The 27,686-nt window shown below is 46.4% G+C and overlaps 1 protein-coding gene across 1 annotated transcript; it reads right to left on the bottom strand.

The window, feature by feature from the left end:
• Positions 1-109: 109 nt before the first annotated feature.
• LOC135255652 (USP6 N-terminal-like protein) lies at positions 110-27,283 on the bottom strand. Its single transcript, XM_064337114.1, has 14 exons — positions 27,129-27,283; positions 15,936-16,009; positions 13,474-13,559; positions 12,846-12,885; positions 12,451-12,531; positions 12,155-12,262; positions 11,181-11,290; positions 7,547-7,595; positions 6,585-6,705; positions 5,365-5,459; positions 5,177-5,242; positions 4,515-4,614; positions 3,946-4,098; positions 110-2,848 (listed from the first exon to the last, which is right to left on the bottom strand). Exons 2-14 carry the CDS (start codon positions 15,999-16,001, stop codon positions 1,827-1,829), a joined length of 2,097 nt encoding a protein of 698 aa, XP_064193184.1. The 5' UTR covers positions 16,002-16,009; positions 27,129-27,283; the 3' UTR covers positions 110-1,826.
• Positions 27,284-27,686: the final 403 nt, after the last annotated feature.

The following is a 27,686-nucleotide window of genomic DNA, read 5'->3' as shown; positions in this document are numbered from 1 at the left end:
AAAGCTCAGCAGTTTCAAAAAATATAGTTAGTGTATACATTTTTTTAGTGTTTATGGCATCTATATTTCACTACCCCAACTGGAAAAAAACAGTCACCCACAAAGTTGTAAACTTTAAGTTTTTTTTTCTCCAAACATTGTTAACTTCACAAATGTCTGACAGTATTTACATCACACTGATCTTAATAAAACCAAAAATCTTTTGGTTGGAGCCCTTACAACTCCTTAAGAAAGGAAAGTACAGCAATGTACAATATTGTACAAAATTTAAATAAAAACCACTAAATCTGGAGATTCTCCAGTCATTGTTGCGCATATACAAAGTGCAAAACGGCAAAATAAAACATACATATACTGTATATAACATAATAAGGTTATGTAAAAAAACAAAAACAAATATAATGTACACCTACCATACAGATGTGGAAGAAATGCTGATCCATTTCCACCACCGCTCCTGATACATTGTTTTCAAATCCTATAGCGCAGCTATACTATTATTATGAGATAAAAACTGGTTTATTTTTATTCCTGAGCTGTTGTGTGTGTGTGCTTCCTAATTTAGCCTGTTCTTTATACAAGGGTGTCAACAGTTTGTCACTGAAGACAGGTTTCCATCTCAAAACAACTCGCTCTCTGGATTACAAAACAAGAAACTTCATTTTTTGAACTAAACGCAGTATTAACGCTGAACACTGAAATCCCGGTCTGCTGGTAAAGAGAACATGACGCAAAGCACAATCGCACCACCAGATGGCGATGTTGAATCTGAAATGGCATGACCGTCTCCCACTTGTAAAAATGTGAGCATTTAGACCAGTTCTGTTAAACTTCTAATGCTATTGCTCTCTATTTTTTTTTTATGCAGTTCTTATTAAATCTTTGTAAACTTTAATCTACTTCAAATGAAATGTACATTATTGCTGCATTTTCATAAAAGTGACAATAAACTGATTTGAAGTAGCTTTTACAGCTTCATATATAAAGGTTATTTCAGAAGATGACAAAATCATTAAGATATATTTAAAATAAAATCAGTGGGGCATTTCCTGCTCCTGTTTGAAAATGTTTTAGGCTAAAGTAATGCTCACTGTTTTGCCCACAAAGACCATGGTCACCCTTACAGAGGACGCATTGCCAAACACTGACTTCACATACAGCATCACTCACTTCACAGGCTGTCCTATTGCACAAAGTGGGACATGGGACGCTGCATGAAGAAAGACACAATCTGTTCTTGGAAAAGGAAAGAGAGAACAACTAAAAATGGATCTGCTGCAATTAAGAATTGTGATCACACATGATCTGCCTCTAAAGAAACTATTTCCACTATTTGATAAGAGTCACACTAGAATCTTAGACGAAATATACTAAATCTAAGCAGTATATTAATATCTAGACATTACGAAATCGTAAGTAGAAAAAAAGGAATGTACACTATGCGGTTAAGAAAACGCTCAAAACACTTTGATCTGGCACCCTGGGAAGGGTCTTAAGATTCTTACAGTACAGAAATACTCTCCTAAGAAAAAACAAAGTTCTTTTTAAGGCGCTCAGAGACGGGCGATACATGGGCCTCCTCCGAGCATCAGGGCGGTGCTAGCACAGCAGGTGAGGTTTGATTGGCACTCTTCGGCGACTGTCCTCGTGCTTTTCTGGCGTTTCAGCGTATCGAGACCTCTGTTCCCGACTCTTTTGTCAGGAAACCTCAATGGCCCCGACAGTGAAGACACAACTTGTGGAAAAGAAAACTCAGAAAAAGAAGAAAAAGATGGACTACATGGCACGCTGCAATGGCTTTCTAGAAAAAAGGGAAGGTTCACGTCTTAAAATGTGATGGATTTGGGCAGTTGTTGGCTGGGGGAGGGGTCTAGGTGGAACCCTGGCTGTGATTGGACAGTGTGTGTGGGGGTCGGGGAGGCAGAAGGCTCCCCCTGGGCAGTGTTGCCTGTGAGGCTGTCAGTCAGCACAGCACTGCTCCTGTCCAGGGTCACGCCCTGCTCTTCTTTCTCACAGGACGGTTCGTTTGGGGGTTCGGCGGAATCGGTCACCCCCTCCTCTGAACGGTCCTGCTCTGATTGCTGCTGGAGAGGGGTGGGAGAGGAGGGGCAGGGGGCCGGCTTTGGTTTAAGGAAGGCCTGTGGAGGTGGAGGTGGTGGTGAAGACGGGGGGTCGGGCGTGTCCGGGGTGCCTGCAAAGTGGGGCGTCTCCTGCAGCTCCTCCTCGCCCCCCCCCTCTGACAGGTTGTCGTACTGGGAGGTGTTGGAGGGGCGGCGCTCGCTGCTGGCCAGGGGGGGCAGCGACAGGGTCATGGGGAATTTGCTCGGCACCTGGGGCAGATTCGGGGGGGCGGACGTTTCTGCGGGCTCCCCCGCAGGGTGCAGCTGAGGGGCCGGGGCCAGGGCGTCAGTCTCAGGGGGCGTCGGGATGTCCCCGCCCTCCACGCGCTCGATGCCCCCCCTCACCTGCAATTCAGCCCCGCCCCCCTGTGGTTCAGCCCCGCCCCCCTGCTCCAGCTGGGGACAGACTCCCTCACGGCCTGGGGAGCCGGAGTCGGAGTGCTCGGGTTCCTCGGGGGGGGTCAGGGTACTGGGCAGTACCCCCTCAGGGGTCTGGGGGTCTCGGCTGTGCACCAGCACCAGGTCGGGGGACGGCGCGGGAGGGGAGCCCCCCTCGCTGGGCGGCTCTTGGTCCTGCGGGGTGATCGGCGTGGGGCTCTCGTCCAGCTCGATGACTTCCTGGTTGTGGGTCACGTGACTCTGGCTGACGGAGCCGTGGGGCTTGGCGGCCGTCACCAGCACCGGCCGCTCCACGCCCAGCGGCTTCTTCGGCAGCTCGTCAGACTTGGCTGGAGAGGAAGAGGAAGGCAGGCTCAAACACGCACCCTGAACAGCGATATTACCACAGCACAGCCTTACAGCAGGGGTGTACACAGCACAGCTTTACAGCAGGGGTGTACACAGCACAGCCTTACAGCAGGGGTGTACACAGCACAGCTTTACAGCAGGGGTGTACACAGCACAGCCTTACAGCAGGGGTGTACACAGCACAGCTTTACAGCAGGGGTGTACACAGCACAGCCTTACAGCAGGGGTGTACACAGCACAGCCTTACAGCAGGGGTGTACACAGCACAGCCTTACAGCAGGGGTGTACACAGCACAGCTTTACAGCAGGGGTGTACAGTGTGACCTTATAGCAGGGGTGTACACAGCACAGCTTTACAGCAGGGGTGTACACAGTGTGGCCTTATAGCAGGGGTGTACACAGTGTGGCCTTACAGCAGGGGTGTACACAGCACAGCTTTACAGCAGGGGTGTACACAGTGTGGCCTTATAGCAGGGGTGTACACAGCACAGCTTTACAGCAGGGGTGTACACAGTGTGGCCTTATAGCAGGGGTGTACACAGTGTGGCCTTACAGCAGGGGTGTACACAGTGTGGCCTTACAGCAGGGGTGTACACAGCACAGCTTTACAGCAGGGGTGTACACAGTGTGGCCTTATAGCAGGGGTGTACACAGCACAGCTTTACAGCAGGGGTGTACACAGCACAGCCTTACAGCAGGGGTGTACACAGCACAGCCTTACAGCAGGGGTGTACACAGCACAGCTTTACAGCAGGGGTGACGCACGCGTGAGAATGAGGTCATGTGAAATGATGCACGTGTGAGAATTAGGGCGTGTAAAATTACGCGCTCGTGAGAATGGGGGCGTCTAAAATGATGTAGACCAATATAATAACCGCGCTCTCGGTGTTAGCTCCCGGTCTCGGCCCCGAACTGTGGAGAGCAGCACACCTTCAAGCACCTGGGCTGATTAGCTAACGCAGCCCAGGTGCGTGTGCTCTCTCCACCAGCCGGCGCAGCCGAGACCAATCCGCCGCTCCGGCGGACCGACTGCTACAGTGCAGCGGCGGGAGTGTGTCGGGCAGTTCGCGGGACGCACCGGGGGGCGGCAGGTCCAGCTTCGTCTTGCGCAGCTCGGACATGGACGCCTGCAGCTGCTCCACCACGGCGTCGTCGCTCAGGGACAGGGTGCGGGCGATGCTCTCCTGCAGGAACTCCCGCAGGTCCTCCAGCGACATCTTGAGCAGCTGCTCTGCAGGGACACGCACACCATGCGCTGTTAAACACTGTTCCTAACGCTCATTTCTCTCTTTTTTTCCCTATGAAGCTGGAATTTGCCAATCGTATTTGCGGGCTCTGTATCGCTGCTCGTTTTGTGGGATGCAGACATGCACAAGGTCTCCTCCAAAGCGTGCGCAGCCAGCCACTCCCACTCTGCAGTCCAGCAGCCGAGCTGCACGGTCACACTGCTGCAGGAGCGTGCTTCATGCACAGCTGGCATGGGCAGGCTGCAAGAACCCTATCGACCAGAGGAGCAGCTGGAGCAGCTGGAGCACCCTGAGGATAATCCCGCCAACTAAATCCCTCCTCAGCTAACCCTGCAGCCAATCACCCGCCGCCCGGCGCCCTATCAGGAGAGTCTGCGAGCGAAACGGAAAGGCTCCTCACTCTTGTGCAGTTTGAGGATGGTGTAGGCCATGGCGGTGAGAATCTTCTCTCCTTCCAGAATGTAGATGTCCCACAAGCGCAGGGTCAATGTGAATGGAGTCTGTGTAAACGATAAGAAGTCTGTGAATTCAGGCACTGCAGAGAAACATAATTACAGCAACCTGAAGAATCTAGACGCCTATGCACCGATGCATGTACATGCATACACCCATGCATATACACATGCACATACACATGCATACACCCATGCATATACACATGCACATACACATGCATACACCCATGCACATACACATGCATACACCCATGTATATACACATGCATACACCCATGCATATACACATGCACATACACATACATACACCCATGTATATACACATGCATATGCCCATGTGTATACACATGCACATACACATGCATATGCATGCACATATGCAACCAAGCAAACACACATGCATCCATGCACAAACATACACCTATGCATACATACACATACAGCCATGCATATACAAATGCATATACGCACACACATGCACCAATGCACATACACATGAACATACACACACACAGCCATGTATATGCAAATGCATATACAAATTCAGGCTCAACAAAGACGTGCGCTGAATGAAGAGGAGGAAAATCCAGATTTTCAGGTTCCTCACCCTGTCGACAAAGCACTGCAGGAACCATTTGGGCGTGTAAATCCCAGTGGACATCTGCTCCTTATCCTAGATACAAAGAGAGAGGCCTGTGAGAACCACGCCACACAGACACCCACACACACACGAGCTTTCTGCCTTTACTGAAACCTGCAACGCTTCCAAAACCAGAGCAAACTAAACCACCTCACCATATGCTTCTTCAGTTTGGGTATCAGTTTGGAGAGGATCTGGTCATGGTGGGCCTGGAATCTATGAAGTTTAGGAAATCCAGGAATAAAGAACCCTGTAAAAGGAAGGTGGAGTTTAATGACTGTAGCACCTGAAACGGCACATTAACCCAACACTGACCTAAAACAGCACTTCAATACAACACTCACCTAAAACAGCACTTCAATACAACACTCACCTAAAACAGCACTTCAATACAACACTCACCTAAAACAGCTCTTCACTACAACACTGACCTAAAACAGCACTTCAATACAACACTCACCTAAAACAGCACCTCACTACAACACTGACCTAAACAGTCCTTCACTACAACACTGACCTAAAACAGCCCTTCACTACAACTGACCTAAAACAGCTCTTCACTACAACACTGACCTAAAATAACACTTCACTACAATACTGACCTAAAACAACACTTCACTACAATACTGACCTAAAACAGCACTTCACTACAATACTGACCTAAAACAGCTCTTCACTACAATACTGACCTAAAACAACACTTCACTACAACACTGACCTAAAATAACACTTCATGACAATACTGACCTAAAACAGCACTTCACTACAATACTGACCTAAAACAGCTCTTCACTACAATACTGACCTAAAACAACACTTCACTACAACACTGACCTAAAACAGCTCTTCAATACAACACTGACCTAAAACAGCACTTCAATACAACACTCACCTAAAACAGCTCTTCACTACAACACTGACCTAAAACAGCCCTTCACTACAACACTGACCTAAACAGTCCTTCACTACAACACTGACCTAAAACAGCTCTTCACTACAACACTGACCTAAAATAACACTTCACTACAATACTGACCTAAAACAGCACTTCATTACAACACTGACCTAAACAGTCCTTCACTACAACACTGACCTAAACAGTCCTTCACTACAACACTGACCTAAAACAATACTTCACTACAACACTGACCTAAAACAGCACTTCACTACAACACTGACCTAAAACAACACTTCACTACAACACTGACCTAAAACAGCCCTTCACAATAGTGTTGTGAGTATTTAGTAAAATCACCACACCTGGCTTGTCAGTGATGGGTCAGTTGTGATCTCACTGCGTGTTCTGTGTCTGTGACTGCTCAGTGGCGGTTTCACTATGTATAGCCTGTGTGTGATTGGTCAGTAGCAAGCTCACCATGCATGGCATGTTTGTGGTTGGTCAGTAGCTGGGACAGGGCCCAGAAAGCATCCTCCTCATTCAGGTACATTAGCAGGATGGCAGCCACCTGGCTCATCCCCTGGCAGTAAGTCACCTCCTGAAGGCGGGGCAAAGGGGGCAGGGTCAAGAGGGAGGGCGGAGTTTCACCATGCTACTGACACTACACTGCACTGGTAGAAATCTCTCCAATGGCCTCGCAAAGCTTCTTAAGGTGACACAACCTTACTACATTACTGCATTTTTGCTAATGTACAGACAGTATTGATTTTCAAACGAAAATATGAACCTAATGAAAATCTATTCTAAAGTTCCATTAACTGGCATGATAAATGAGATGTATTAGAAGTGCCTGCACAGCACTGACCGTATTGGCAGTGGTTATATGAGCCACACCATGCTGACGTGCTGTTGGGCTTAAAGTGAGAAATGAGAACAGGACATGAGGTACTTCCTCTGAATCTCACACCCCAAGGCCTACCTGACTCACAAACACACATGTTCACTTGCACACTTAGGCACACTCGCACACTCGTACACACTCAAACACTCCGAAACGTGCACTCATGCATACTCTCACACGTGCACTCACACGCTCAGACACTCACATGCACTCGCACTCGCACGCTCACACATTCAAAACACCCACACCCAGACATGCATGCACACGCACAAGCACTCGCACGCAGACATGAAAACACACACTGACACACACACACACACACACACACAGACACACATTCGAGCAGGGCAGCCTTCACACCAGCGTAACCCAGAGCCACGCAAGGCCGTGCGTTTCTCCCTGACGACGGCCACAAACCGAGCCGGACGCAGACAAAAGAGTGGAACTGAAACGCGGCGTTCAGGCACACGGTGTTCAGGCACACGGTGTTCTGGCGCGCGGCGGCCAGCGTTACGCAAGGAGCGGGCAGGATACGCACCGTGTTGTAAACGGAGTAGGCCGCCAGCACGTGGAACAGGGCCTGCTGCCTGCGGAGGAGGAAGGACAGACTCAGCATCCCCACAGCATTCCCACGCTGAGCACACTCGCGCCTTCCAGCAGCTCACAAACACTCCACAGCAAAAACAGGAACCGTTTGCAACGATTCTTTTCACTGTTCCAGTACTCTAATTCCTGTCATACCAGGCTGCTTTGAAGGTGGATTTGCATGGGGAACAGGATTTAAATACAGTATTTCAAAAGGTACTTGATGTTAGCAGGAGGGAGAAGGTTTAATGAAAGCCAGCAGCCTATATGATGTGACAGCCATGTAGCACAAGGACACTGGTAATGGCAGACTTGATAGAAAATGTCTGAGCTCATGAGCGACTAAGAACAACTGACCTACTTCGGTCTCTGCGACAGAAAAAAACTAGAGCCGCTTCATTTTGGGGAATTTTTGTGAGGCTTCAGGGACCGCAGGATATCTGACCAGGATGAACTCCTTTCAAGGGCCGTGGGAACCATGGAAGTTCTGATCTCTCTGTCCCACCCGTACTGTTCCACACTGATCCCTCTGTCCCACCCGTACTGTTCCACACTGATCTCTCTGTCCCACCCGTACTGTTCCACACTGATCCCTCTGTCCCATCCGTACTGTTCCACACTGACCTCTCTGTCCCACCCAAACTGATCCACACTGATCCCTCTGTCCCACTCGTACTGTTCCACACTCATCCCTCTGTCCCACCCTACTGATCCACACTGATCCCTCTGTCCCACCCCGTACTGTTCCACACTGATCCCTCTGTCCCACCCGTACTGTTCCACACTGATCCCTCTGTCCCACCCGTACTGTTCCACACTGATCCCTCTGTCCCATCCGTACTGTTCCACACTTATCTCTGTCCCACCCATACTGATCACTGTTCCACGCTGATCTCTCTGTCCCACCCATACTGATCACTGTTCCACACTGATCTCTCTGTCCCACCCGTACTGTTCCACACTGATCCCTCTGTCCCACCCGTACTGTTCCACACTCATCCCTCTGTCCCACCCGTACTGTTCCACACTGATCCCTCTGTCCCACCCGTACTGTTCCACACTGATCCCTCTGTCCCACCCGTACTGTTCCACACTGATCCCTCTGTCCCACCCGTACTGATCCACACTGATCTCTCTGTCCCACCCGTACTGTTCCACACTGATCCCTCTGTCCCACCCGTACTGATCCACACTGATCCCTCTGTCCCACCCGTACTGATCACTGTTCCACACTGATCTCTCTGTCCCACCCGTACTGTTCCACACTACTCTCTCTGTCCCACCCGTACTGTTCCACACTGATCCCTCTGTCCCACCCATACTGTTCCACACTGATCTCTGTCCACCCAATACTGATCCACACTGATCTCTGTCCCACCTGTACTGATCCACACTGATCTCTGTCCCACCCGTACTGATCACTGTTCCAAGGTTGTACTTGTGAACACTAACTCCATCCAAACAAGATATCCCTTAAATAAATAAAACTGTGCTCACATACATAAACTATATCATATGCTGCATAACCCTAATCAATGGACTGCGGCCACAGCCTCTCACACAGCCGTGGTGTAATTATGACACTCCTGGAAGCACACGCATTCTCCTCCGTGCAGTAGAAGCCTGTGGCTTTTTTCCTTGAAGTGGCCCAGCCCCGCCAAGCCTGGCCCGGTCTGTGCTAAAGCATTCATGAGCCTCCGTGAGTGTGTAAGACTTTCCACTCCACTTCCACAGCTGGTGACATCACCGCGTCCCCGCCCTGCCCTCAAACACAGCGGCTCTTACCAAACATGGCCTTGGACCGCTTTCAAACAGGCTAGCACGAGACAGAGAGAGAGAGAGAGAGAGAAGGGGGGGCGGAGAGAGGGAGAAGGACAGGGAGAGAGAGGAAGAGAGGGAGGACAAAGAGATGGAAGTCTGAGAGAAGGACAGGGAGGGAGAAAAAGGGGGAGAGAAGGAGCAGGATACAGTGTGAGGGGAGGCGAAAGGGGAAGAGGGAGAGAGAAGGACAGAGACAGAAACAGAGAGGTAGAAACAGATAGAGGGAAAAGTGAAAGAGGGACAACTTGAACATGGTAAAGAGCAAATATGAGATATTTGCCATCGTACGTGACAAAACATCAGGGACACGTGAGCAGCAGAGTGTTTTAGAAGGCGCTTTCCATGTGACGGATTAAGCGCTAAGCTTATCTGCGACTGTCACTTCAAACAAAGTGCTTCAGAGAGGGGATTTAGGAAGGAATGGCCTTTTTTCTGCTGTGTTAAAAGATATAATGCAACAATTAGGAGGCCCCCTGGGGGATATTATTGAGACAGTGCCTGTTCGGAGACAGGAAAAGCTCCTAAAAATAGACCAGCAGTTTCCAGCTGCGAAGGGAGAACACAGTGAGCGGACTGGTACTTTTTGTCCGGTTAGCTTGGACATAAGATGCGAGTGTGATAGATAATGGATAATGCGTTTTATGTGCTAAGCAAAACAGCACTCACAGCGCTGTGAACTGTGAAACCACTGTCTCACACAACCAAACTGCACTGGTGCTAATGACTGTGCAGCAGCGCTAAATCTTAGAAGACTATGCTTTATATAAGTTCCCATTAATATTTTACAATTGTATGTTGTCTCCTTAAAGAATTATCCATGCAGTGTATATACAGAATCAATATGAATTATTTTTTTTTATGCTTAACGATTTCATAAGTACTGCCTACCTTATGAAGGCAGATGAAACCCAGATGAAGGCTACTGACAAAATGCTTTGGTTTTAAACAATAAAATAACTTTTGTCTTCCTCTATACTTCAGTGCAGCCAAAGCTTTTCCTTTGTGTAGCATGGCTGCACATGTTGTTTCTTGTAAGGCCCCTTCCCCTGTCCGGTAGACTAATAACACACTCAGAGACCGAGAGGAAATGGCTGGGTTTCAGGGGATTTTTTAAACCTAAAAATACCACCCGTAAACACAAAAATATATATATATATACATATATATATATATATATATATATATATATATATATATACACAGAAAACCACGAGATTATTTATTAGCCTAGCACGTGGGAAGCAAAGTGCATCTACTGCACAGGGTCTGTCCATCTATCCCTCTGTCCTGTTCATAATAGAGGGGATAATGGAAGCATCGTCATGCAGGATGCAAATGGAGTGTGTTCTCTGTGCACAATGCATGCAGCATGTGCGCAAGTCTAGAGTACGTACACAGAGTCTACACAGTGTGCTGTGTGTTGTGTGTGTGTGTGCACAGTGTGCTGTGTGTTGTGTGTGTGTGTGCACAGTGTGCGCTGTTGTGTACGCAGTTTAATATTCTGCATCTGCCTGATTTCCTCCAGTGGGATCTACACACACACTGAGCTGGAGTTTCATCATGCATTCAGGACGTCAGCTGCTTAAACAAACCTGACCACCAGGGGGAGCTGCTCATATGATTTGAGAGAATGGTACACACTGAATTGTTTGACTAGGAGGCTGATAAATATTATTTATTAAATACACACACACACATCCCTCCCCGCTCCTCCACACACACTCACACACACACATGGGTGCATAAGCAGAGAAGTGGTCACTCACTTGACTCCAAAGCGATCCATAAACATGATATGGTTTCGAAAGGTCCTGTTTACATCAAGGTCAATCTGTTTGATTTCGGTGGAGTAGTTTCTGGCTTGTTCTTTCATTTTCTAAAAAATAAATGAATAAATAAGAAACAGAAATGTGGACAGTTCAACAGTAGTTAATTTCCATTGTTCAACAACAAGGGCACGCTTATAATACTACCCACACAGCCACTTCACAAAAAGAGTGTCAGCTAGTGAATAACGGTCTACATTCTGGATTAGTATTTGTGAATGTTAAAATGCAGTGAGATTTAAATATTGCCAAATTATTGTTTTACTTTGATTTCAACTCTGGAATATTTGCTACAGGCAGCTTTGAGCAGCACAGTGAAAGGGGCGTGGCTGAGTATAAATGGCAGGCCCTGTTAGCATGTGGAAATATAGGTAAATATCTTGTGCTGCTATTTTGCTGAATTTGGAGTACCTGCCCACACAGATCCACCTTCTCTGCACATGACTGCTGTCCTATAGTCAGCAGACTCTGTTACACGGGTGTATGTGTACAGTAAACAGACACAAACAGGACACCGTGTGTGTGTGTGTGCGTGTGGACCCACAGTATATCCAACAGCTTCCTGTTCCTAAGCACCAGAGGTTATTTTGATGTTACGTTATTCTGGTGTTATTCTAAACCCTTTAATTTATAGTCTTTTTTTCTCCTCTTGCCATGTTGTCTAATCCCACTCCATCCATCAACTGCCCCAATCCCAGAGTATGCAGATAATCCCCTCACAGATAAGGACCTGACATTGACTTACTGCAACAAACATCCCTGCATGGAGTCACTGAACCCCCAACTACAGCCCCACCAAGCACAATACCTATATGCGTGTGTGCATGCTTTGAGAGAGAGGTGTGTGTGTGTATGTGCGTGCATGCGTGCGTGCCTGTGTGTGTGTGTGCGTGTGCGCGCGTGCGTGTGTATACCTCATACTTCCCCTTGTTGTCGTTCTTCACCTTCTCCACATCCAGCAGCAGGGACCAAGCCTGCCCTCGCAACTGCAGAGGAATCCCCTTATACACCCTGCGTGACATCTGAGAGAGAGAGAGAGAGAGAGAGAGAGAGAGAATGGAGGGAGACAGAGAGAGAGAGAGAGTGAGGGGTATATTTCAGTATTTCAGGTAGTAGTGTCGTGGTTATTGTTAGCAGGCTGTGCAGAGAGGGGTATATTTCAGTATTTCAGGTGGTGGGGTTGGTGGTTACTATAAGCAGGCTTGCTGACCCTCTCACTGTTCCTATATTTGTCCCATTTCTGCACCATTTTCAGCCACTTCTGCACACGCTCCATCTCCTGCTGCTTTTGCTGTGGAGGAAAAGACAAAAACACCTGTGAGTTGTGTTTGCATAATCTAGAGTGTTTAATACGTGTGTGAGTTGTGTTCAGCTGTGTGAGTTGTGCTTACATAATCTAGAGTGTGTTTAATGCATGTGTGCAAGCTGCGTAATAGAATCCAGAGGGTTTTAATGCTTGTGTGTGAGCTATATTTACAGAATCGAGACTGTGTTTAATGTCTGTGAGTTGTGTTCAGCTGTGTGAGTTGTTTACAGATTCCAGACTGCATCAGTGCATGTGTGTGAGTTGTGTTTATAGACCTCACTACCATGCCCTTCTCTCACCTTCTCCTCCAGTGCACCGGGGATGGGCAGCTCTTCTTCACTGTCAGGAGAAATGAAACATGAGGGCACTGCAGGGTAAAATAAAGGCAACTGCATTCTGTGAGCGCTGAGGAAAAGCTGTCTGGTGGTTCTAGGGGCAGCTCTACATTCATCACAACCTGTGAATCACTTCTGCACACTTCAGAATGTCCTCAGGTCACAGACACAATCAGCTGGGCCTGTGTACCTGCCTGACTGAGACCGCTCTCCTGTGGTGATGGATGTGGCCTCACTGACCCTCCACTGCTATCCTCCAGTCAGGCCTAACATGGCAGCGCTCCAGGATTAAAGCCTTTCCATTGTGTACCAGGATTCAGATACACACAGGAGAATACAAAAACACACAGATACAAGGAAAAAAACACACAGAGACATAGACAGACTCAGACATCCAGACACACAAACATACCGATACACAGATACTGACATACACATACACAGATACTGACATACTGATACACAGATGTAGACACACTGATACATACACACAAACATACAGATGAACAGATACACAGACAGAGACACACAGATGCACAGACACACTGATACACAGACACAACGTGGCAGACAGAGACAGCCGCAGACTTACTGCAGGAAGCCGAAGCGATCCGTGACCTTGTAGATGCTGTAGCCAGCATCTTCCCAGGGGTCGATGTGCGCCCCCTCCTGCCTGCCCTGAAAGCAGGAAGATAAGGGAACAATGAGAGCCGAGCGAGGTCACCCACAAACAAGCATTCGGCCACGCCCACAGCGCGCTGTCAGCGCCCTGCCTTCCGGTGGGCGGAGCTCTGACTGTGACAGTGGTTTCACCAGAATGTGGCCAGCCTGGCTGACAGGGTGCTTCAGCGCTCTAGACCTGGTTCTCACTGACAACGGCGACCTCCGGGGCTGTCAGCAACGCACACTGGGTCTGGATCCCAATCCCAACCGCGCTGTGGACCTGATCCAGGCTGGGAATCCAGCGGAGAGTGGGGCCTCAATTTTACCCAGGGAGGGAGGGTTTCAGTAATGACCTATCTGCAGAAGACGGCCAGTCTTCTGGAGCAGTGGCTGCGCAGCTCGGCTCAGCTGGGGAACCGCAGAGTTAAAGAAAATCTGGCTGCGTGTGCTTCTGGAGGCTGCGTTCGCTAACATGTGCTCTCCTGAACTGAGGGCTGACGCTAGAGCACTGGGACGGGCTGGGAAACTGCGAGTGGGCCCAAGCCTAGCTGTGCATTTAAAATGCAGTCACCCTTTAGAGCAGAGGCAGTCCATACAAACCGTTGTAAGGACATTATTTATCTTTTCTACTTTGAGCACATCTGTGACGCTGGGCTCTCTGCTCTCGGTGAGAGATGAAGTTCATTTTTCCAGGAATCCCTTCCAGTCGATCAAAGACAATAACCACCCAACAACACCGGAAATAGAAACGATAACTTAACTAAACACTAAATAACCCCAATAACTGAGTCTGAAACTTTGTCTATTTCTTCCACTTTGTTCTTTAGTGGCCAGTGGGCCCGTTTGGCAAAAGCAGTTTTATACCCCACTGTTATCATTTTATATTTTGCTTGTCACTTTGGATATTTATGGAAACGGTCGAGGATGTTAAAATTAGGCTTAGGGAGACTATTTAGTTGGATGCCCATATAAGGCAGATTTACAAATGCTTGGTATGTCCATCCAAACATTTTCCACGGGCGAGAGTTTCTCATAGAAACACCACAAGTACCTTTTTATAAACCGTTTGCTACCAAAATATCTAGAGTCGTTTAAAATTGAGAAATGTTACTTGGTATTGCTCATTATATGACTCAATAAATCCTTTTTGCCAGTGGATGGGGAAAAAAGTGTTGTCTGTGACAATCGCTTCTGAATGTGTGTTATCAAAATAGAGGTAATTCACAGCCAATCACGTTCCTGATCTTAAGGCCACGGCCAATCACTGCCCTGATCTAACACAATGCCCAATTGCTGCCCCAACTGAATTCAACCTTATCTAACTGTTGTAGTTGGAATTCAGTTGATACACATTTAGCAAAGAGCAGATTGCAGTGACTGTTGTCAATCAATGTTGTAATGATATTTCTCACTGTGAGAAAATGCTGAGTGAAGGAGGCCAGCTCTGGTATGCCCCCCTGCCCCCCCGCCCTGCCCCTCTGGAAGAGAATACGATTAAGTTTTCTGAACGAGCTGATCATGTGACCGATCTGAAAAACACCAGTGGCTTTACAGACAGACAGCCAGCTGCCTGCACACAGACATACAGTGCCTTTAAACAGAACCGGTTTCATTATTATGTCCTTCTTTGAGCAGAGCATGGATGCTACTTTTGTACGATGCGATAAGTAATGTTCTGTGGTGACAGATAATCACACAAACAGAAACATGCACAAACATACCCACGGGCAGAGATGCCAAACTTCCAGAATCATTTCAAACCCCTTACATAACCATCATTCACTGGCACTGAGCTAACATCAAATACCATGTCTGCATCTTGTAACATACTGGGTTTTAATTCTGAAAACTATTTCAATTTAATTCTCCTTCAGGCTCATCCCAGAGAACTGCGGACAGAACAGGACCTCCACTATGTATTTAAACCAACCATCTTGCGCCAAATCCAAAAGGCTGTGGTTTTACTCCACGGTTCTTTCTCCATTCCTTTCCATATTAATAATGTGGTTATGTGTCATTTGTAACCCTGGGAAGTCTCTAACAAACAGCTTTAATTCAAACAACAACATTCCCAGTATTGCCCAGTCCTTATAGTTTATGAACCCCAGACTGCCTGCTATAAAGCCAGTCCCAGTATAGTACTCTATAGGCTATATTGCAAAGAACAATCCCAGTATAGCACAGTCCATATATTAGCACACCAGTACAGCACAGTCCTTATCTTATATAGAACAGTACCAGTATAGAGCAGTCCTTATTCCTGGAGTATAGCACAGTATACCACAGTTTCATTTTTTTTTTCATAATCTCAATATAACACATTTTCTACATTAAATAGCACAGTACTGAGTCTGTAGATTATGCTCTGATTCTGGGTGCAGAATCACTGACCTTGTCATACTTAGAGATGATGTCAGCACGTTCCTCTGCTATTATAGTCTCGATGTCTTTCTTCATCTCAATATCTGAAAGGGAAAAGGCAGACGGAGAGGTGGGGTTAGCAGTGTTTGGTCCAGAATGGCAGCTGTGCACATAGAGGAACCCCTCTTTCCTCACTTCCTCAATCCTCCTCTGCCCCACCACTCTGACGCTCCGGTATTGGGCTTAGAGACAGAACTGCAGAGACCGAGGTCGCTGCCATGGGCACCGTGACATTCATCAGCGACTCCTCTCATATCCACTTGTGAATTTTTTTTTTTTTTTTCCCTTCCTCAATTTGGAACCATCGGCATCCATTTGGTGGCCCTGAAGACACAGCAGTACCAGCCATGCATGCAGGGCACAGGGAGCCCTAGAGCTGATGGGGAGGCAGTCCTCTGATACTTCCAGCCATACGCCAGTGGGGTTCATTCACACCCTACAGGCCACACAGCGCTACAGCAGAGCTCGCTCCAATCGGAGGAGCACTCTCAGTCACAGTCATCCAATGACAGAGCCCTGTATACACCTACAATGTCTACACCAATGAGCAGTCACGGTGAGTGCCTTCATCTGACTGGGCCACTCTCGGGCCCCTGCATATGAATACTGTAGCTAGCCGGAGGAGAGAATGCCCCCCAAGGAGCTGAGTCAGTGTAGGGCACTGATCAGTCTAAGTCACAGGTATCCCAACAGCAGCACCGCCATCACCATCACAAAGCAACGCTAAAGAAATGCGGTGACTGGGACGCGCTGCGTTCTGTTCTCACAGTCGTAAACAGACTGCCTACAAACCACAGCGCATCTTTCACTATTACACACTAACCAATATAACACAGGCCACCGCCCAGTCAAGGTATCAGTGCGCCATCTGTAAAACAATATAAAACATACTGGACTCGACACAAAGTAGATTCCTCCTTGAAACACAGCTATTTCTGTGACTGGTGGGAGGTATGTTCACACTGATCATCAGAAAAAGAGATTATTTTTTTGGTGCGTTCCTGTACAAAGGGCCAAGAGTACGACTACGGCAGTCTGCATTTTGTTCCTGGGCTGCTAGTTGAATAGCTCTGCCCTGCTTCCCTGAGACACATTAGCCTGGTAGTTTGCACTGCAGGTATGATGCTAAATATAGGCCTAAATTAAGGAAGATCTCCATTACTTTAGGAGCACTGTGCTACTTTGTGCCACCTCAAATGAATAGCGTACGGTTGAGCAAGCATAAAGGCCATTCCAAATTGGGACTGACCCTCCTGAAAATTCCCTGATCCATCACCTGGTGCTGCTGCAGGAGGCCACATTAGTTTCACTAAACAAAGAGTCTACCTTTCAGGTAATGAGCAACACGGGTGAGTCAGCCGGGCATAAAATCGCCAAAACATGCTTTTCATCCACTGTTTACTGTGAGTCAGAACACAATCACAGCTTCCTCTTCCTCACCGGTGCAGGCTGCAGAAGCAGGGCCTTCTGACGCATGCAGAAAACCTCCATTCAGAAGGCAGGCTCTCTTTGGGGGGGAGGGTGACTAACTTACAGAGAGAATAGGTTCAGAGACACTCATCTCTGTGGAACAGAGTATCACACTCCTCTCTGTGGAAGGGACAACCACACTCATCTCAACAGAAGAGACTACCACACTCCTCTCTATGGAAGACACTATGTTTTTGTCCTTTTCAAATGCTATCAAATGAAAGGAAAGCTTTTGGAAAAGAGCAAAGAAAAGAAGCTTCTGTAACAACCAGCTTCAGCCAAATGCAGGAGAATTCTCATTTCTACACTCCAGCACATAGGCTACACTACACAGGCTATAGCCTAACACAGTGTCGGTGAATGACTGTAAAAGATCAGGGAGCAGAATATGAACTTTTGCTCGCCACTCATAAATTCCACACACTTTCGGTGTGTGTCCGCCATCAGGGCTGACGTGTAGCGGTCTCCATTCGCCTCACAGAAGCACGCTGGGATTAGACGCAGGGCCGCTTCTCAGATGCGAACAAGCTGACTCACGGAAAGAGACATTTCACAGCTCTTTATCTGACTACTGAATGACCACGCAGCAGGACTGAAAGTGTTCGCAGACATTTTTCCCTTGTTTATTGGTTTAAAAAGTTCATGTTACCCTGAGACTGATACTGTACTGTACCTGTAGTTTTTTTTAAGGCTGCTGGTCAGAAGGTCAGGACAGCAGCTCATTTGCACATACAGTGCGTATAAAAGCTCAGGTTCATCAGAGCTCTGCACGTGTGTGGATGCACACGCTATGTCCTGCGCTTCATGAGTCAGGCAGTGCTAGTCAATATGTCTGCTGTGTGCAGCGGTGCAATGCAGTGCAAGCCCCGCTCGCTAACAGCCCTGCATCAGAGCTGGATAACCGTGCAGACGGGGTCCCTGAGAGGACGTGCAGTAACCGACCCCAGCCCCACTCTGACCCCAGCCCCACTCTGACCCCAGCTCCGCTCTGACCCCGGCCCCACTCTGACCCCGGACGCAGGCTGCCCCGGTACCGTCCTGCGGGCGCTGCTCTCTCAGCGCGGCGCGGCGTGGTTTATGACTCACCGCTGACCGCTAAACCAAACCGGCCTGCCTGTTCCTTGGGCCTCCCGCTCCACTGACGAGCCCAGCCCAAACAAAGAAGGCCGAGTTATCGAGCCAGCAGCCGCCAGCACCCAAACAGGAAGGATGTGGAGTGAGGCCTGGTCTGGCTGAGGCAGCCCTGCCCCACACGGAGGAGGCACTGCCAGTGGGGCTGACTGACTGACAGCCGATGACAGCTCCAGAACAGGGATGTGACACCTCTCCGCCTCCGGCCAATCAACTGAGCTGCACACAAACCCTGTGGTCACATGTGGAACCCATCTGTGTCTCCTGGCAACGGCCTTCACTCAGACAACACGACACGGCAGAGCACAGCCCAATGCAATCCAATGCAACACAGCAGCACAGTGGAAAGCTACACAACTGACACAGTGCAACACAGCAGCACATTGCACAGCCTGACAAAGTGCAACACAGCAACAGAATGAGAGGCTGCACAACCTGACATAGTGCAACACAGCAACACATTGCACAACCTGACACTGTGCAGCACAGTGCACAGCCTGACAAAGTGCAACACAGCAGCAGAATGAGAGGCTGCACAAATTGACACAGTGCAACACAGCAATATATTGCACAACTGACACAGTGCAACACAGAAACACAATGAGAGGTTTCACAACCTAACACAGTGCACCACAGCAGCACAGTGCAAAGCTACACAACTGACACAGTGCAACACAGAAACACAATGAGAGGCTACACAACTGACACAGGGCAATACAAAAACACAATGAGAGGCCACACAACCTGACATAGTGCAACACAGCAACACAGTGCACAACCTGACTGTGCAACACAGCAGCTCAACTTATTAGCCCTAATTAAGAGGAAATAACTGAATTTAACATTTTTTCCCAGCATTTTGGCTTCCTTTTTATGCATAAAAAACACAGAATCCTGCATTAACGCGACTAAGGAAGATGTTAAGGGGATGATTAACACGTTCATAGAGGGAGCTCACTTTTACCTCTCCCAGAATATTACAACTAGACCCTCACCCCCCCCCCCCCCCTTTACAAACAGGAAAATGAAAGGATCTTTTGTAAAGCAGCATTAAGCCAATACTGACACTAACTCACTGACCGCCGTTCCCCACAACATTCATTACTGTAGCTGCATTTCTCCATTTTAAAAACCCAAGCAGGTATAGCAGAAAGGTGATCTAGAGAGAAACAGCATAAAGGCCGCCAGCTTCCTCCTGACTTCCCCTCCAATCACACGTGATCTGTTTCTGAGAAAGCCCGTCATGGATTCACTGCAAAGGGCAATTAAACAAAGGGCAACACTTCTGATTCTGCTTTGATGTTATCTGCTGCCTACTCATCCACACAAATAAAATCAGCCATATTGAGCCATCTCATGTCATGTACTGTGTAAACAGAATAGAACAGGCACTGCAGGCACACACACACATAGGAGAACTGAACGTTAAGTCTCCATTCACCACTCAAAGAAACAGCGACAATGCAGGCACAAAATAAACACAACACACAACAATCACTTACTGTAACCTCTCTCTCTCTCTCTCACTTACTCACACACACTCACTCACTCACTCACTCACACGCGCACACACACACACACACACACACAAGCTGCTCAGAGCATAGCGGCTGTTGGTAGTCCACTCGTATGGATTATTTCATAATCATATTACATAAAGCCTTCCAACAAAAACATCAACAAAACAGCAGAGATAAACACTGAAGAGAAAAGCCCTGTTATCTGTGGTCCAGTCTTTCAGCGCAAGAACTGCACACTCAACGTGGAAGCAGAAGTACAGCAGTTACATACACGAATGAGTGAATCTCACAGCGACTGGCCAAAGCAGCACCTCAGATTTATGCATGTCTGCTTTTAGCAAGCATTGAATAACACCAGCACAGGACATGGATATGGCAGGTGCTGTTCTTCATGCATTATCACATTAAAACCTAAGCAACTGCTTGTACTGACATGGTCTTGGATCCAAAATGGCCACCAGTGGCATGAGGAGAAAAGTCTGTTTCTGTGCATCTCTTGAAAGGAAGGAGGGGAGGGGTGGATCAAACCAGTTCAGCAGCAGTTCAATCCATTCTTATACGCATAATTTGACTATATCTTCAGCATTTTTTAAAGCTTTCAGAGAGGACCAATAAAATGTACACTAAAGGAAAGCCATCTGCTCATCAGAATACTATTACCATCTTCACATGTTAATACTATTCCAATCTACACATGAGAATACTATTCCCATCTACACATGAGAATACTATTCTCATCTACACTTGTGAATACTATTCCCATCTCTGCATAAGAATACAATTCCCATCTACACATGAGGATACTATTCCCATCTACACATGAGAATACCATTCCCATCTACCCATAAGAATACTATTCCTATTTACACATGAGAATACTATCCCCATCCACGAATGAGAATACTATTCTGGACAGTTGTAGGTTCCATGGATGTGTTAAGTTTCCCTCTTAAAACTCACATTTACAACAAGGGGGCTGCCTGATGGCTCACCTGTTTAAGGCACCATTCTAATGTGTGGAAGGGCCCCACAGTCTGGCACTGAATTTGGACTGCCAGTGCTGACTGTGACAAACAGCCACGCAGGGTGATGCATAGCACCACGGAGTGGACAATACAATATCCAAGTCTCCACACAGAACAGCAACCCCCTCTGGTCAACAGAGTGCCAGCCTCCTATCTGCATGTAGTGTAGGCTGCACGTGAATTACTCTGAATGACTCAATGTCTGAGCGAGCATAATTAGGAACTGAGGAGTGAAAATAAGCAGCGGTTGACATCGCGTGTTTGAGAGGGCAAGTTTGAGAGGGTGTGCTTGAGAGGGTGTGCTTGTCTCTGCTCTCCTGCATTGACAAAGGAGTTTACAGCCATGAACTTGGCTTATGAAAATGACAGGTCATTCTAAAGGCCAAAAAATGTTTATCTCCAGGGATAAAACAGTTTATAACTATTTATTTAACCAAAGAGTGTTAAAGGGAAGAAATAAAAAAGAAAGAAACAAACAAAATTGTATCAGTCGTATTGGTTTCCTATTTGATTGTTACAATGGTGATTAGTGAAACACGCTGCAAAGTGTGGAGTGCCTGGAACATCAGAAACCCTGCCAACGTCCGGCCTTCGTAGCAGAATAATATACGAGCGCCTGTCTGATATGCTATTAGCGCACACAATGGATGGTATTGAGCCATGTGAGAAACATGAAAACCAGCAATTAAAGAGCAAAGATGAATCATGACTAAATGAGACTGTTCATTTAAGCTGTAGCAGAACAACTAGCCTATATTGTGATAGTGGCACATTAATTTATAACCCCGCTCAGTCAGCGGAAACTGCACAGATACATGACAGTATTGTTAGGCCGTTTTAAGTGTTTTTAAAAAAACCATGTACTGTGCACAAAGAAACAAAAACAAGTGAATAGTATATTGTGAGTCTCTTCCTGCTGGACTGTGGTTTAGTCAGTGGCAGTGGCATACCGGTACTCATGTCCATAAAGTGCTCATGCCTATTTTGTCTTATCTCATTCTGAAAAGCCTTTGTGTAAAGATGTGTGCACATGCACTGTCCTCTTGGAGATTTTTTTTTTCTGTATATGGAATTATAGGCCTTCTGCAACACCAGAGAGAAGAAAACCTAAGAGTGAATTATTTAAATGTCTGTTTACTAGACGCTCATCTATGTTTTCTCCTGCCCGTGTGTACACTGACTCCTCCCTGCCTTCTGCCCCCACAGCAATTCTGACTCACAGAATAGGCCAGGACTCATTTACACTCACAGAAAGGATCAGGACTCATTTACACTCAAAGAATGGGTCAGGACTCATTTACACTCACAGAATGGGTCAGGACTCATTCACACACAGTATGAATCAGAACTCATTTTCCAGTAATCATTCAAAATGTGAACTGCTCCCTAAACTACCAATTGTTCCTTCAGTAAACATGGCTATTCCTTGCAGAGTAAATGTTCTCATAAACTATTAGGTAGCTGGTACTAAAATTGACCATTGGAGTGTGACTAATCAAGTCAAGTGAATCTTGATTTGATTTTCAGTTCCATGTCTTAAAAAGCAATCGTAATGCACAATACAAAATAAAAAAACACCACATCATCCCAACATTAATTGAGTAAAACAGAAAAAATGTGAACAACAGTGCTGTGTCAGAGGAAATGGTCTATGTTCATCAGGGGGGGAAAAGTTGGAATGATCCAACTTCTACTACCGGCAACAGAAAACTCTCAGTGGGGGCACATACTGTATCTCACATCTAAACATCTAGGCTAATCAGAGTTCCAATGTCACACAAACAGCATGCACCATGTAACCATGAGGGGCAGTGCTGGCTGTTTTTGATGGTAAAGCCCTCTTAGCTTCGCGTAAACAGAGGATTAATGCATCTTTTTAAATGAAATGAACGCGGCCAGACTTACCACTAAATTACTTAACATGATCGTGTACGGGATTAGGTTTGTTGGCTGCTAGGTATGAAAATGATCCGACTCACTTGTAAAAACACTGTTTGACATACGGGTCTAACCGGATGCCCAGTGTGTGAAAGACTATTCAAATATTTCTCTTCATTGTGAAACGGGCACCATATCCAGTGGCAGACACCAGGTCTCCAGCACCACGCATGAGTGCCATGCCCTCCGACCCGAAAATCTCTGGGAATATGACTGGTATTAATCATAACTAAATACGCAGCCAAAAACACTGTGCATTTCATTATCAATGAATGAATATCTATCTAGGTATGTATATGAGTGGCTCAGCAATGAGAGCTTTGCTTGCATGAAATATAGGCTATTACGAAACAAGAGGTAACTGATGTCGGTTCATAAGTTGAATCCATTTTTTCCCCCCACAGGAACATCAGCCAAAACTGAGGACAATAACCATACAGACAGAGGCTGTAATGGAAAGTCTTTGCTCAACCTAGACAGAGGAATTTCTAAGTGTTTAAGTGAATGAACATTAAAATCTTCCACATCAAAAGAGCATGGAAAACAAAGCTCTCCTTTGAAGTGCATTATATCAACCGGCGCTTCCTTTCACTATGCAGTCCACTACCACAGCTCAGGGCAATCCCAGTTACAGCAAGCTTTCAGGCCTCTGAACAAGAGGAAATATCACACTGAAACATAGTGTATTAGCACGATGAGCCACCCGACAACACAAACCCAAACAAGAAATCAGTGCATGTTTTAAACCTAGTGTAAGAAAATCAGGAAAGTCTAACCAGATGAATGACTGAACAGCAGCAGGTATGTGAGGAATCTCTTTAGCAGCATGAAGGACTCCCAGAATCTCAAAGCAGCCATTCGGACTGACCTCAGCTGTGACAGGAATGCCCTCCCCCCCGTTCCCCACTGATATCACCATGCAGCTATGAGCATGAGTATTTTCCAGTTCAGGACAGTTCAGGACTGTCTCTACACGAGATTCCTCAATGTCCAAAAACGAAATATTACTAAGAATTATATTTGTATCAACATAAAAGGCCAATAACGGCAATGAACCACTGGATATGACTTCGCAACAGAGCATGCCAAAGTGAGAGGACTGGGATGCAGCTTACCATTTCTAGTCCAATGCAGCACCCTGCTATTGAAAAACACGCACACTGGTGCAGAGCAGTAAGGAATTTTTCTGAATATCAATTTTAATTATTCTAAACCAGTGGCCCTCACTGTTTCTGGAGAGGGTCTGCTGGTTTTAATTGTTACTCAGCAGTTAGCCTAACTGATTCATTAAATCAGTCCCACTTTGGATTCACTTCACATTCTTCCTCGGGTATAAATGGTAGCATATTCAGTGGCTTTCTCAGCTTGAGGATCACTGTCCTAAACACAGGAAATAAGCTGTTCACATAGGTGATTTGCTGGCAGCACTGGAAGAGTCTGAAATGAAACCCTCCTCTCTCAAAGTGAAAGCGTGAAGCAGGATGTGGTCTGTAGCTGATGGTCATCACATAGCTCAAACAGTCAAAATGAACACCTTGCTTTCTTAAATTCCTCACTCAAGCCAAAGAAAAAGTGCATTCTGAGACTGAGTCTATGCAGTCTCTCAAGACACCCATTAAATTACATTAGGCACATGCACTCATCTGACTTACACAGACAGCTACAGGGTGGCAAACAGGAAGTGACATCACGTACTGCCTGCCACTGTAGACGGAGCACAATTTCAGTGCTTTGCACTTTCCCCCTGCAGCGGGGATCTTTGACTCATGCACAACTTGGGCAACAAAAGCATGCGGCCGTCACATTCCTGGGAAGCTCTCAGAAAGTTTGCTCCCATTACATCCCATCTCAGGCAAATGACACCGTTCTGTGGCATGCAGCTCTAGAAAAGCCTTGCATCCCTGCTGAGTAGGCTAAACCATGTCTGGAAGTGCAATAAAACCAAAATATTTTCAACCCAGAGTCAGCAACAAGGGAAATAATACTATTCCAGTCCCACTGAAAAATATCAAAGCAGGAACTTGTCATCTGTAGTAAAACATAGGACAGTATAGCTGAAAAGTAAAGAGGACAAGTGCAACAAAATCACTGATTCAGCTGGGAATAAACCCCTGCCCAGGCCTCAAACAGGCCCCAGCTGGACCCGAGTCAGTCTTAATTCATAAACAGGAATTATGCAGTAAGACCCTTTCAGTTAACCTTATGAAGGGGCTTCGTATAACATGCAGAGCCGTCAGTGGCCTACTTCTGCTGCAGGAACATCTGTGGAGTGAAAGCCAGGGGACGCACGCTGCTCACCAGTGCTTAATTCAGGATATTCCCTGCCTGCCCTGATGAAGCCGATGCATGTGCTCGGTCAATGCATCGCGTCCAAATCACACGCAGAAGCACACAGTGTGATGCACTCACTGTTCTAAAGAGGAAGTGTGAAAATAAGGAGCACAGTCAATGCCAGGACAGCATGGCCATTCTGCAGGGGTGCCGTACAGAGTTAGGATTCCAAGGGCCCTGACTGACTAGGGCCTTCAAAAAATATTAGAACATAGGATTTCCTGGGGTGGTGGGGCCTAATGTGAGATCTGTTCATGGGGCCCAAAATCCTTGGTTGCACCCCTGCCATTCAGATATCCAAATATCACAGATTCTACACACACACACACACACACACACACACAAAGCACTAGGCTGTCAATGGCTTGGCTTTGAAGAAAATTATTTGTATCAGCTTCACCAGAACAAAAGTCACAGGCACAGGAAGCAGCATCTAGAACTGGAACCAGAGATACTTCCTGCCCTGGGTCTCAAGTCATTCACAGCAGACTATGCTTCAGATTCCATAATATTCTAACTGTACATTTGTGAAACCAACTCATCCTTAATGCCATACAAGTTTCAGGCAAATAAAGCTGTAGACAAATGTTTAATACCCACGCACTGCCCAGGACATTGCGTAGCAGTTTTCTTTGAAATACTGTCTTAAGATATCGTGATCTGGTGAGCCAGTTCAGAACATCAACATGATCTTTGTAGCATATTAGGGCAGTCTATTTTGATAATCGTTCTGTCATAAACGACCGGTGTAGTGGACAACCAAAGGAGTTCATATACGTTATCAATGAGACTCGGAACAGCAGTTAATTTTAGAAGTAACACTATTTAGACAAAATCGTTAACAGAAATACTAGCTAACCTTAAAATGTTGAGCGTTTTACCTTGGATTTGACATGAATACAATTTGTCAGTTAAGTGCTTGCTTTAGTGACAATTATAAAAGCTTTAGTAAAGCTAGATAACCACATTCGTCCCTCAAAACAGATGTGGCAGCCGTGCGTGCGCACTGATGGCGATAGCGTGCTCTGCAATAGCCTAATCCAGCTGATGCTAAAAGATAGCTAGCTATATTCCAAAATGCATGTTATTCATGTAATTTAGTCTAGCTACCCAGTAGCTGTCGAAAAACCTTTGTCTGAGTGAGAACTGCCATTTAGCAAGAAATAATTCTCCTCTCGCGATTAGTGAAGTGGAAACATGGCTAAATTAGCTAACGTTAGCATGGCTACGCTACTGAACAGACTAGCATTACCTAATTGTTTTACTGACATTTAAAAATGAAAAGTAGCTCCTGGCTAGTTATTAAATCCATTCGTCTTAACTGTGCCTGACGCAGATACTGTTAGCTAGATAGCTTTGATTACAAATACCTATGTTTTTTCGCTAGCTGCAGCAATTAGCCAGCAGGCAAGGCATCGAATGTGGCATGCATAGGAAAGTACATTTGCAATGGTATCGATATGGTTAAAATTGACGACTGGTAACAGATAAGAGTTACCGATAGCTACTAAACGTTGAGGAAAACCATTGTTTTCGTTTTTCATATTCTGTACATAAAATTTACCAAACACAATGTATCAACAGTATCAAATTAGCAACAAGAACGCACTCGACAAAATTGGCAAAACGAGTCGAACGTTTGCGATGAGCCTTGTTTGCGAGCTGGCCAACTGGATTTCAAGTAATTTGTTATAAAAATACACGAACGGTGCATGTCAAACAACCCCAAACAAAAATACAGGGATTACCGTTATTGTTACTTTTCTGCGCCGTCCGTGCAGTAAAAATGGTCTTCTTTTTTCATTCTTTGCTCATTCAGATGGATCCAGAGTAGCTGTCACCAGGAGAGCAGTGCTTCTGCTATGACAAGATGAGAAGCTTCAGTTCCAGACACAGCGCGAATGCAACGATGCCACAGACATCCTCAAACCAGCAGATGCTGAGATGCTACAACATCAGGAGCTGGTTAGATTCAACGTTCAGCCACAAAGTACGAGGCATTATAATAAAAAACAATGGTGCGTTTGCGTTTACAATATAATGCGTTTAGCTAACTTAATTACATTTTATTTTTCAGAAACATGTTTTATATAAAACTGTAGATGGTTTATAAGTCGAGGATACTTGTAACTGGCGTCACGCGATTCCCAATTTTAAAATTGGCTTTATAGTGTACGACGCTGTGTAGCCTACTATATCGGTTATTTGCGTGCCTGCATGAGGGACAAACACATGGGACCAGTGACTCCGTACTATTCTACGTGTATACGGCCTCAAGGTGCCAGGCAGGTTTTTTTATTCTACAA

The sequence above is a fragment of the Anguilla rostrata genome, chromosome 5 (genome assembly GCF_018555375.3).
Source record: "Anguilla rostrata isolate EN2019 chromosome 5, ASM1855537v3, whole genome shotgun sequence".
NCBI lineage: Eukaryota > Metazoa > Chordata > Actinopteri > Anguilliformes > Anguillidae > Anguilla > Anguilla rostrata.
Note: the sequence above shows the minus strand (reverse complement) of the source record. Positions and strands in the feature narration are given on the sequence as shown.

Excerpts from the sequence above, each read along its gene's own strand:
- LOC135255652 (XM_064337114.1), bottom strand. The coding sequence starts at position 16,001 with ATGAAGAAAGACATCGAGACTATAATAGCAGAGGAACGTGCTGACATC. Across the intron at positions 13,560-15,935 it reads TCATCTCTAAGTATGACAAG|GGCAGGCAGGAGGGGGCGCA; the intron begins GTCAGTGATTCT and ends TCCTGCTTTCAG. Across the intron at positions 2,849-3,945 it reads GCTGGACCTGCCGCCCCCCG|CCAAGTCTGACGAGCTGCCG; the intron begins GTGCGTCCCGCG and ends CTTCCTCTCCAG.